Source organism: Bombina bombina, chromosome 4 (assembly GCF_027579735.1).
Source record: "Bombina bombina isolate aBomBom1 chromosome 4, aBomBom1.pri, whole genome shotgun sequence".
In the NCBI taxonomy this organism is placed as follows: domain Eukaryota; kingdom Metazoa; phylum Chordata; class Amphibia; order Anura; family Bombinatoridae; genus Bombina; species Bombina bombina.
In genome coordinates, this window is record NC_069502.1 from 116,247,055 (window position 1) to 116,259,903 (window position 12,849).

At 38.6% G+C, this 12,849-nt stretch overlaps 1 protein-coding gene across 5 annotated transcripts in view; it reads right to left on the minus strand.

Annotated features, from left to right (window-relative positions):
• LOC128655986 (adhesion G protein-coupled receptor F5-like) overlaps window positions 1-12,849 on the minus strand; it is a 206,526-nt gene that overhangs the window by 12,420 nt on the left and 181,257 nt on the right. For all 5 annotated transcript variants that reach the window (XM_053709610.1, XM_053709608.1, XM_053709609.1 and 2 more), the window contains one exon: window positions 8,590-9,912. In XM_053709610.1, the coding sequence (XP_053565585.1) occupies window positions 8,590-9,912 (1,323 nt within the window). The remainder of the gene's footprint in view (window positions 1-8,589; window positions 9,913-12,849) is intronic.

A 12,849-nucleotide genomic window follows, 5' to 3' on the forward strand; every position in this document is an offset into this window, starting at 1 on the left:
TGTGTTTGCATATGTGTGTGCGTGTATTATTATTATTATCGGTTATTTGTAGAGCGCCAACAGATTCCGCAGCGCTATAAACAAAGGCAGAGTACAACAAAACAATTATAGGGATCAAATGTGTAGAGGGCCCTGCCAAGAGTTGCACTGTTGTAGTCAGCTCTTAAGAAGGTGATCTACAAACAGCTGGACTCTTAAGCTAACATGCTAAGGGGGTTCAGGGGATAGCAATGGAGGAGAGGAACTGGTATAAAGAAAGGTTAGCGTAGGTTGTATGCATCCCTGAACAGTAGAGTCTTTAGGGAGCACTTGAAGCTTTTAAAACTAGAAGAGAGTCTTGTGGAGCGAGGCAGAGAGTTCCACAAGATGGGAGCCAGTCTGGAGAAGTCCTGTAAACAGGAGTGTGATGAGGTGACAAGAGAGGAGGAGAGTAGGAGGCCGTGAGCAGAGCGAAGGGGACGGGAGGGAGAGTATCTGGAGACAAGGTCTGAGATATAGGGGGGAGCAGTGCAGTTGAGGGCTTTGTATGTCAGGATGAGAATTTTGTGTTTGATCCTGGAGGCAAGAGGAAGCCAGTGAAGGGATTGGCAGAGAGGTGCAGCAGATGAAGAGTGACGTGTAAGGAAGATGAGTCTGGCAGAGGCATTCATTATGGATTGTAAAGGAGCTAGGCGGCCGGTGGGGAGACCAGAGAGGACAGAGTTGCAGTAATTGAGGCGGGAAAGAATGAGAGAGTGTCTAATTTTAGAGATGTTTTTAAGGTGGAAGCGGCAGGCTTTAGCCAATGACTGAATGTGAGGAGTGAAAGAAAGATCTGAGTCAAATGTGACCCCGAGACATCGGGCATGCGGGGTAGGGGTAATGATGGAGTTGTCGACATTTATAGAGAGATTGGGGGTGGAGAGTTTAGAAGAAGGGGGGAAAATAAGGAGCTCAGTTTTGGAGAGATTTAGCTTGAGGTAGTGAGAGGACATCCAGTTAGAGATGTGAGAAAGACAGTTAGTGACACGGGTTAGCAAGGAAGGAGATAGGTCTGGTGCAGAGAAGTAGATTTGGGTGTCATCGGCATACAAATGATATTGTAAACCGTGGGACTTTATTAGGGAACCTAGTGATGATGTTTAGATTGTGAAGAGAAGGGGACCGAGCCTTGCGGTACTCTGACAGAAAGTGGTGATGGGGCAGAGGAGGCCGCAGAGAAGACTACATTAAAGGTACGGGTTTGACAGGTAGGAAGAGAGCCACGAGAGGGCTGTGTCACAGATGCAGAAGGATTGGAGGGTTTGGAGCAAAAGAGGGTGGTCAACAGTGTCAAATGCTGCGAACAGATCAAGCAGGATAAGCAGAGAGAGGTGGCCTTTTGATTTTGCTGTAAGTAGGTCGTTGGTAACCTTAACAATTGCTGTCTCTGTGGTGTGATGGGGATGAAATCCAGATTGCAATGGGTCAAGGAGGGAGTTTATTGTAAGGAAATGGGATAGGCATGCATCTACTAGTTTTTCAAAAAGCTTTGATGCAAGAGGGAGGAGGGAAAAAGGGCAGTAGTTGGATGGGGAGGTAGGATCAAGGGAAGGTTTCTTGAGGATAGGTGTGACCAGTGCATGTTTCAGCGATGAGGGAAATATATCAGTGCTGAGGGAGAGGTTGAAAGTGTGTGTGAGTATAGGGGTAAGGGTGGCAGAGAGGGAGGGGAGTAGCTGTGAGGGGATAGGGTCAAGGGGACAGGTAGTGAGGTGAGAGCGCAGTATAAGTGTCGAAGCTTCTTCCTCAGTAACAGGGGAGAATGAGCTAAGTTTAAGGTTATGTGGGTTGTAGTTGATTGAGAGCATTTGAGGGGGTGAGAGATTGGAATTATGTTGAGAGCTGATTTTATTTCTGATGGAGTCGATTTTGTTATTGAAGTGGTTGGCAAAGTCTTGAGCTGATAGAGAAGTTGTATTAGGAGGTGGGGGAGGTGCGGAGAAGAGTATTGAAAGTGGAGAACAAACTTTTTGGGTTTGAAGAAAGATTAGAGATAAGAGTAGAGAAGTAGTAATGCTTATGGAAATTAAGGGCAGAGTAGTAGGAGTTCAAGATAGATTTGTAATGTTGAAAATCAGCTGAACTCCTAGATTTTCTCCAGTACTGCTCAGCAGTACGGGAACATCTGCGTAGGTACCGTGTCAGAGGAGTATGCCAGGGCTGAGGATGAGTGTTTGATTTCCGAGCTATGGTAAGAGGGACGAGATTGTCAAGGACGGATGTAAGGGTGGAATTATAGTGGCAGATAGATTGGTCAGGGCAGGAAAAGGAGGAGAAGGATGAGAGGAGAGGTTTTAGGGAATTAGAAAGCTGTTGTTGATCTAATGACATAATGCTTCTGTGAAGTTTGGTGTGAGGAGCAGGAGGAGGGAGAGTTGTAGGGAGGGATGATATGTTGCAAGTAAGGAGATGGTGGTCAGAAAGAGGAAAGGGGGATTTTGTGAAGTTTGAGAGAGTGCATTGATAGCTAAAGATAAGGTCAAGGGAGTGACCATCTTTGTGAGTGGGAGAATCAGTCCATTGTGACAAACCGAAACAGGAAGTGAGTTGCAGAAGTTGTTTTGCAGAGGAGGCAGTGGGATAAGGGATTGTCAAGAGGGATGTTGAAGTCACCAAGAATGAGGGAAGGGGTGTCTGAGGAAAGGAAATAAGGTAGCCAGGCAGCCAAGTGATCTAGAAATTGAGTTGAGGAGCCAGGTGGACGGTATATGACTGCAACACGTATAGAAAGAGGAGAGAATAAGCGAATCATGTGGGTTTCGAATGAGGAAAATGTGAGGGAAGAGATGGGATGTATTTGTTGAAAGGTGCAACGAGAGGAAAGTAAAATACTTACACCACCTCCTTGTCTATTACCAGACCTAGGAGTGTGTCTGAAGTGGAGACCCCCATGTGACAGAGACGCAGTGGATGCTGTGTCTAGGGGAGAGAGCCAGGTGTATGTGTGTGTATGTGTGTATGTGTGTGTGTGTATGTATGTATATGTGTGTGTGTATATGTGTGTGTGTATACTGTATGTGTGTATACTGTATGTGTGTGTTTAACAAAAACATATTTGAAATGGTATAAAAATGCTGGTGTAGTATATCATGTAAATGTTCCTTTTGTTTCCGTAATATTTTGCAGGTTTTGCAAAGAGATATGAAGGGTACGTTAGATTTGTTTACATGACAAATGTAATTTAGAGGACCCAGCATTAAAATTTACTATTTAAAGAGCTTTTACACTAATGGTAACTAATGTCGTTCTATTAGTGAAAATGCTTCTATTAAAAGCTATCAGTTTCATAGGCACGTATCCTATGCAGCAAGATTTAGACACCACTGTTTTATATAATGATAGAAGTAGGAATATTAATTGGATTAATACAGTTATATCAATAGGTCTCAATTTAATTCTTAGGAAATGGAAATCTAGATTGGTTCTTAGTATGAGTGAATTTGTTTATATTCTCCATATACAAATGATTTTAGAAACGTATAATGTACAGATGGCATCTGAAAAGCAAGCTACTGCCTTTTGTAAAAAGTGGCTTGAAGTCATTAAAGATATGCCAACCCCAGTCCAGTATCAAATGATGTCCCGGGATTTGTGCGTACGCTAATTGCTGACGGTACATTTCTTGGTATGGGTTTATGGGTGGAGATTAGGATAAGTAAGGGAGATGCTGGAGGATGGACAAAGTGGGAGAAAGGTAAGGGGGGTTATAATTAGAAAAGTGAAGTGTTTATACAGAGATGTAAGATATAATTATAGCATTTGACTTGTCAGTTCTATATAAAGTGTATTGAGTCACTAATGGACTTGATATTGTTGGATCTGATGTCATTTTTGTTTTTGTTTTCTGTATATGCTTTTTTTGGATAATTTGTGACATTTCATTACGTTCACTTTTTATTTGTATTCTTTTTCTTGTTACTGTTATTGACATAAGTAGAATTTATGAGGCCTACTTATCAAGCCGTCAACTGTGCTGCATTCGACGGCACCAATACGCTCGCCTGACATCGCCTAACATAGCGGCCGCGGACCTGAATACGCTCTCTCTCTATATATATATAAAAACTGTCAAAAAGCCGCGCACCAAGTACGGGGCGATGAGCAGCGGACTGTTGTTAACTGACAGTCATTGATCTCGCTGTTATTCGGCATTTTCACAGCTTTATTTGTACCATGTCACTAAACACTGCCACTATACTAAACTGTTTAACTCATATCCCGCCACTTCCGGACCCCACCGCCACCTACATTATGTTCTTAACCCCTTATCTGCCTCCCAAAACACTGCCGCCACCTACATTATGTTCTTAACCCCTAATCTGCCACCCCCTACACCGTCGCCACCTACATTATATTATTAACCCTTATCCCGCCGCTCCTGGAGCCCACCACAACTAAATAAAGTTATTAACCCCTAAACCGCCAGCCCCCCACATCGCCATAAACTAAATTAACCTATTAACCCCTAAACCTAACAACCCGCTAACTTTATATTAAATATTAACTCATCCCTATCTTATAATAAATTTAAACTTACCTTTAGAATTAAATTAAACTATATTAAACTAATTATTAACCTACCCTAACTATTATACTAAAATTACATTAAACTATATTAGACTATTAATTAACCTACCCTAACTATTATACTAAAATTACATTAAACTATATTAAACTATTAATTAACCTAACCTAACTGTTATACTAAAATTACATTAAACTATTAATTAATCTACCCTAACTATTATACTAAAATAACATTAAGCTACAAATTAAATTAACTATATTATATATTTAAATACCTAACCCTACTCAAATAATTTAATTCTACAATTAAAAATTACAAAGTTAAAAAAACTAACAACTAAGTTACCAAAAATAACAAACACTAAGTTACAAAAAAATAAACACTAAGTTACACAAAATAAAAAAGAAATGATAAAATATTAAAACTAGTTACACCTAATCTAAGAGCCCTATGAAAATAAAAAATCCCCCCCAAAATAAAAAAAACCTAACCTACAATAAACTACAAATAGCCCTTAAAAGGGCCTTTTGCGGGGCATTGCCCCAAAGAAATCAGCTCTTTTAACTGTAAATAAAAAATACAAACACCCCCCAACAGTAAAACCCACCACCCACACAACCAACCCCCCCAAATAAAAACCTAACTCAAAAAACCTAAGCTCCCCATTGCCCTGAAAAGGGCATTTGGATGGACATTGCCCTTAAAAGGGCATTTAGCTCTAATGCAGCCCAAACCCTAATCTAAAACTAAAATGCACCCAATATACCCTTAAAAAAACCTAACACTAACACCTGAAAATCCACTTACAGTTTTGAAGATCCAACATCCATCCTCAAAGAAGGCGGGAGAAGTCCTCTTCGAAGTCGGCAGAAGTCTTCATCCAAGCGGCCGAAGTCTTCATCCAAGCCCGCAGAAGTCTTCACCCAGACGGCATCTTCTATCTTCATCCTTCCGGCTCGGAGCGGCTCCATCTTTAAGACATCCGACGTGGAGCATCCTCTTTGTTCGACGTCTTCTTGAACAATGAATGTTCCTTTAAATGACATCATCCAAGATGGCGTCCCTTAGATTCCGATTGGCTGATAGAATTCTATCAGCTAATCGGAATTATGGTTGAAAAAATCCTATTGGCTATTGCAATCAGCCAATAGGATTGAGCTTTCATCCTATTGGCTGATCCAATCAGCCAATAGAATGCGAGCTCAATCCTATTGGCTGATTGGATCAGTCAATAGGATTGAAGTTCAATCCTATTGGCTGATTGCATCAGCCAATAGGATTTTTTCAATCTTAATTCCGATTGGCTGAAAGAATTCTATCAGCCAATCGGAATCTAAGGGATGCCAACTTGGATGACGTCACTTAAAGGAACCTTCATTCATCGGGAGTCGTCAGAAGAAGAGGATGCTCCGCGCCGGATGTCTTGAAGATGGAGCTGCTCCGCGCCGGATGGATGAAGATAGAAGATGCCATCTGGATGAAGACCGTCTGGAGGATCACTTCTTCCGGCTTGGATGAAGACTTCTCCCGGCTTCGTTGAGGACTTCTCCCGGCTTCGTTGAGGATGGATGTCGGCTCTTCAAAACTGTAAGTGGATCTTCAGGGGTTAGTGTTAGTTTATTTTAAGGGTTTATTGGGTGGGTTTTAGTTTTAGATTAGGGTTTGGGCTGCAATAGATCTAAATGCCCTTTTAAGGGCAATGCCCATCAAAATGCCCTTTTCAGGGCAATGGGGAGCTTAGTTTTTTTGAGTTAGGTTTTTATTTGGGGGGTTGGTTGTGTGGGTGGTGGGTTTTACTGTTGGGGGGGTGTTTGAATTTTTTATTTACAGGTAAAAGAGCTGATTTCTTTGGGGCAATGCCCTGCAAAAGGCCCTTTTAAGGGCTAATTGTAGTTTATTGTAGGTTAGGGGTTTTTTATTTTGGGGGGGGGTTATTTTTATAGGGCTCTTAGATTAGGTGTAATTAGTTTAAATGTTTGATAATTTCTTTTTTATTTTGTGTAACTTAGTGTTTATTTTTTTGTGTAACTTAGTGTTTATTATTTTTTGTAATTTAGTTGTTAGTTTTTGTAACATTGTAATTTTTATTTGTAGATTTAAATTATTTGAGTAGGGTTAGGTATTTAAATATATAATATAGTTAATTGAATTTGTAGTTTAATGTAATTTTAGTATAACAATTAGGGTAGGTTAATTATTAGTTTAATATAGTTTATTGTAATTTTATTTTAATAGTTAGGGTAGATTAATTAATAGTTTAATATAGTTTAATGTAATTTAGTATAACAGTTAGGGTAGATTAATTATTAGTTGAATATAGTTTAATGTAATTTAGTATAATAGTTAGGGTAGATTAATTATTAGTTTAATATAGTTTAATATAGTTTAATGTATTTTTAGTATAATAGTTAAGGTAGGTTAATTAATATTGTAATATAGTTTAATTTAAATCTAAAGGTAAGTTTAAATTAATTATAAGATAGGGATGAGTTAATATTTAATATAAAGTTAGCGGGTTGTTAGGTTTAGGGGTGAATAGTTTAATTTAGTTTATGGTGATGTGGGGGGCTGGTGGTTTAGGGGTTAATAGGTTTAGTAAGTGCTAGTGATGTGGGAGGCCAGGGGTTTAGGGGTTAATACATTTATTTAGTTGTGGCGGGATAGGGGTTAATAACATTACGTAGGTGGCGGCGGGGTCCGGGAGCGGTGGAATAGGGGTTAATAAGTATAATGTAGGTGGTGGCGGTGTCGGGGCGGCAGATTAGTGGTGTTTAGACTCGGGGTACATGTTAGGGTGTTAGGTGTAAACATAACTTTTATTCTCCCATAGGAATCAATGGGATATCTGCAACATAAGCTTTCGCTGCTTTCAGATTCCCATTGATTCCTATGGCATCCACCACCTCCAGGGCGGCGGATTGAAAAGCAGGTAAGCTGGGCCAGAATAGTGGCGAGCGTACCTGTTAGATATTTGCTAACTAGCAAAAGTAGTCAGATAGTGCCGAATTTGCATTCGGAACATCTGTAATGACGTAACCATCGTTCTGTGTCGGACTGAGACCGGCGGATCGCATGTTACGTCACAGATTTCTACTTTTACCGGTCTGTAGGCTTTGATAACTAAGGGGAATCAAGCTCTCCACAATTACGCTGCGGAATTCCAGTGTATTTGCTGTTGACGGCTTGATAAGTAGGCCTCTCTGTATTTACCTACTGTATTCTACATACTTCAATGAAAAGATGAGAAAATAAAAAAAAGATTTAGACACCACTGGTCCAGTGGTCTAGTGAGGGTCCAAGACAAAGGATTATGCCATTGCAACAGTGCTAGATTTTACTAGAAGCATTTTTTTCTAATAGAAGGATATTGCGAAAACGCACAAATGCAAATTTCAATTTTGACCGTTATGTCCCTTTAGACCATGGATGGGGAACCTTGGCCCTCCTGATGTTTCAGAACTGCATTACAAATGATGCTTAGACACTCTACATTTCCCATGATGCTCAACTGGACTTCAGTTCTGAAACATTAGGAGGACCATGGTTCCACATCCCTGCTTTAAAGGGACACTAAAGTAAAAATTAAACTTTCATGATTCAGATAGAGCATGTAATTTTAAGCACCTTTCAATTTTACTCCTATTATAAATTTTACTCACTTCTCTTGGTATCTTTATTTGAAAAGCAGGAATGTATGCTTAAGAGACTGCCCTTTATTGGTGGCTAAATGCAGCCACGAATCAGCAGTCTCTAGCCAGGGTGCTAAACCAAAAATGGTCCGGCTCCATAGCTTACATTCCTACTTTTTCAAATAAAGATACCAAGATAACAAAGAAAAGTTTATAATAGGAGTAAATTAGAAAGTTGCTTAAAATTGCATGAACTATCTGAATCATGAAATACATTTTTTTGGTTTAATATCCCTTTAAACACTACTGCCCAATATTGTTTATTTTTTTTTTTTTTATTGCGTCAGAGCAAAACAAAATATCAACCATATCAATATCAAAATACGGGAAAGTTTTCTTATTTATAGTTACCTGAAATGAGTTAAGTGCAGCAAATATTCCATTTATAGCTACATTCTTGGGATTATAAACTACAGCAATTCCGAACCCCCAGGTTATACCTAGAAGAGGTGTAAGCACAGCAATACTTTTACTAACTTGAACCAGGATTAGACGTTCATCTTTGCCTGGTCTTTCTCCTATGGATGGTCTACATGTTAATTTAAATATTACGACCAACAAAATGATGACGTTTATAAATACAATGGTTAGAGCAGGAATAACAAATGCAAGAAACGATTTGCTTTGGTCAAAGTTGAGCCAACAATATTTTGCACTTGTAAATGTTTTACTTGGTGCTGTTGTAGCTACTGTGATAATGGTTATGAGAAGAGGACATCCGTATCCCAGTGTAAAGGCGACAATCATCATAGTTTTCCTGCTCAGATTATCCCAAATGTAAATCAGCCTGTGAAATAGGATAAGACCAGTTGCAAGCATCCAAAAAAATAACGATAAATAAAAAAAGAAACTGAAAAAAGCGGAAGTCACACACATATTTGATGTTGGTTCCTTTTCGAATGCAGCACCAATGATAAACCATATATCTGCAACCAAAAGGGTAACAGCAGTATTTACTAAGCAAACATGGCGCATATATGATGTCTTGTTTTTGATCACTGACTTCCAAACCACCGCCTCGATTATGAGAGTGATAATCAAACATCCAATAGAAATTCCAACGCCAGCATACGTAATCTTGGACAGGAGCTCATTACTTTCTCCAGACATCAAAACTGAAAAGGCTGTCAAGTGATGACATTCACATGTAATTATTTGATCATTTTCGTTTGCTTCACAGTTTGCGTTATTCCATTCTCCATTATCGCTCAATGTAAAATCCCAGTAGACGCAGTCTGGTGAATGCAGAGAAGCATTGGTCTTATTAAATGACAATGATATGGTGAAATCATCCATATTCAAAACACCATTCACAATTGTTGAAATGACAAGGCCAGTCACTGCCTTACTTTTATTAGACCGTAAAATATCTTTCATTGTAGAGTAAGCAATGCTGACAATATTGCTGGTATTGCTGGCTAGTGATTTATTTTGTATCTGTATTTCACTGGTAAAATTGGAAATCAGGAAATTTTGATTGTAATTGCTTGTTCTGTTTAATGCTTGTACTTTTAATTGAATAATATTGTTAGTTTTACTTGTTTCAAAGTAATCCACAACTTTAAGTTTGCTGGCTAACCTTTCCACCAATCGGAGAATATCAGATGCTTTGTTATTAGTATTTTGCCAGGTTGTAGTGTTGGTCAACAAAGTAGCTACTGTGTTGATGCAATTCTAAAAAAGAGAAAACAATCATCTTTAAACTACTGAAACAATACAAATACCTTATACAAAAATAATGGTGATGCATCTATCCAACAGTTCAAACATGTTAAAATGGTAAATAAAGTGATACAAAATAGATTATTGTAAATGTAAAGCGCAACACATATACACATCTAAACCTATTGAATTACTATTTTTACCATGGAAAACTTAAGCTAACAGCAAGGAATTCTGGGTATGTGTATGCAAATGAGTTGCACTAATTGCCTACCTGTCGTCTAGATTACAAGTGTTGCGGTACAGCTTTTAACGCTGAAAAAATGGAACGCATATAACGAGTCATGTCGGTATAGCTATACCGCAAGCATATTAGCCTGTAATTCCACACTTGAAACACTGACGTTTTTGTGCTAGATTTTCATAGCGCCGGTATTACAGGTTGTGCATTGAGGCTAAAATGCTTGCGTTACAGCTTATACCGACAAGATCCATACCGCCATCTTCACAAAACTCATAACTAAAGTGTTCAAAGTACACTAACACCCATAAACTATCTATTAAACCGCCCTTCTGCATCGCAAACACTATTTAAAATCGTGACTATTAAATAACCTAATAACCCCTAATCTGCCGCCCACCCACATCGCTAACACTATTTAAATATATTAACCCCTAATCCGCCGCTTCCCAACATAGCCGCCTCTATAATAAAGTTATTAACCCCTAAACCTCCGGCCTCCCACATCGCCGCCACTATAATAAAGTTATTAACCCCTAAACCTCCGGCCTCCCACATCGCCGCCACTAAATAAACCCCCGGGATGGATGAAGATATCACCGCCTGGATGAAGACTTCTTGCCGCCTGGATGGAGATGGATGTCCGGACTTCAGAAACCGTGACTAGAGCTGAATGCCCTTTTAAGGGCAGTGAAAAAGACCTGAATGCCCTTTTAAGGGCAATGCCCATACAAATGCCCCTTCATGGGTAGCTTAGGGTTTTTTTTAGAGTTAGGTTTTTTTATTTTGGGGGATTGGTTGGGTGGTGGGTTTTACTGTTGGGGGAACTTTGTATTTTTTTACAGGTAAAAGCTGTTTAACTTAGGGCAATGCCCTACAAAGGCCCTTTTAAGGGCTATTGGTAATTTATTGTAGGCTAGGGGGTGTTTTTATTTTGGGGGGCTTTTTTATTTTTATAGGGCTATTAGATTAGTTGTAATTGTTTTTATTTTTGATCATTTAATTTATTATTTTTCCTAATTTAGTGTTTATTATTTTTTGTAATTTTAGATTTTTTAATTTTTTTCATAGTGTTAGGTTTTTTAAATTTGTCATTTAGATTTTTTAATTGGTAGCATCTTTTTTTTTTTTTTTTTAAATATTTTATTGCAATTTCATAAAACATTAATTCCAGAAAAAAAAAGAATATGCAGCTCATTCATAAATACAAAACATAACACGGACTTTGTAAACAAACACCTAATGCAAACTAAGAATTGCATTAGTACCCTGCTTTTAAATAAGCTGTGAAGGTCTTCCAAAGTAATGAGATATAACCACTTTGCACTCTATACCTAACAAATTGAAAGTAAAAAAAAAAAAACGTACTGAGTGACTGGTTCCTTCTTACATAGTGACCTCGGGACCAGGTCCCAGTGTCCCGCAGGTTCCCACCATATCATGGGCCCCAACATCCCCCTATCTTGGCTTTGATTAACTAGTTTTTCTTTAACAGTAGTTCTCATAGAAACTCCTCAAAAATAGAGGCAACAAGCAGAGGTAAGGAAAGAGAGAAAGGGGAAGAAGAAGAAAAAAATAAAAAAATAAAGGGGAGCTTCTCCCCCACTACCTATTGTGATCCGGTAGCCATGACCTTGGGAGCTGGCCCTTATCTACCTGTTGTATAAACCATTCAGAATTCTTAAAATAGGAGACTATTTGTAGTTGAACTGTTATGGGTAATGACAGGATCATCAATTTCCATTTAGCAAAGAAGCGGTATATTTGTCTTTTGTTAAAAATCTTGATATTGTACTGTTCCAAAATTATCTGATTCTGAGCTTTTTTTCAAAATTCTGAAAACTTAAGACTTTCCCTGCCTTTCCAATTCGTAAGTACCACATTTCTTCCTACTAATATCATTGCATTCAAAAAATTTAAATTAGATTTAACCGTCTCGTAACTAAAGAAAAAGAAAATTTCCCTTTGCGTAAATTTAATCTGGGTTCCCAACACCTTAATTGAACCAAAAATTAACTTTATTCCAAAATTGTGCTACTTTAGGACATGCCCATATACAGTGTAGTAAATCAGCCATCTCCTGACTACATTTGAAACATTTTCCTAGGCTCCTGTCCCACTTAGCTAGTCTAGCTGGAGAGAAGTAAGACATATTCAATATTTTAGTGTCGGATTTTCGCCAACTAACAGACATTGTTGCTTTAGTTACTAACCTAACACTACTAATGATTATTTCCCTTTCCACTTGTGGCAGTACTTTAATCCAATTCCTTGTTAGTTTATTAATATGGATTACACCTCAGGAATCAGTCAGCACTTTATATATCTGAGAAATGTTATTAATCCCTTCACGGTATAATTTAATTACTTTACCTACCTTTCCCATGTCTAATTCTGGACCAGTTTCTACCCTAAGATTCCCTATCCAGTGACAGACTTGTAGATAAGCGTAAAAAGAAGATTTGGGTAATTTATATTGATCTCTTTACTCGTTGAAGGATCTTATCGCCAGATTCTTCTCCTGACAAACCTGACCTAAAGAATAAAGGCCTACTTGGGCCCATATCGAAAAGACAGACGTGGACAAACCTGGGGAGAAACTTCGGTTGCCAGAAACTTTGAAGAAATTAATTCTGGATTCTGAACAAATCTTCTGCCATGCTCCCATAATGTCTTTAACAGTAACAAGCTGTGCTACAGTAGAAGGC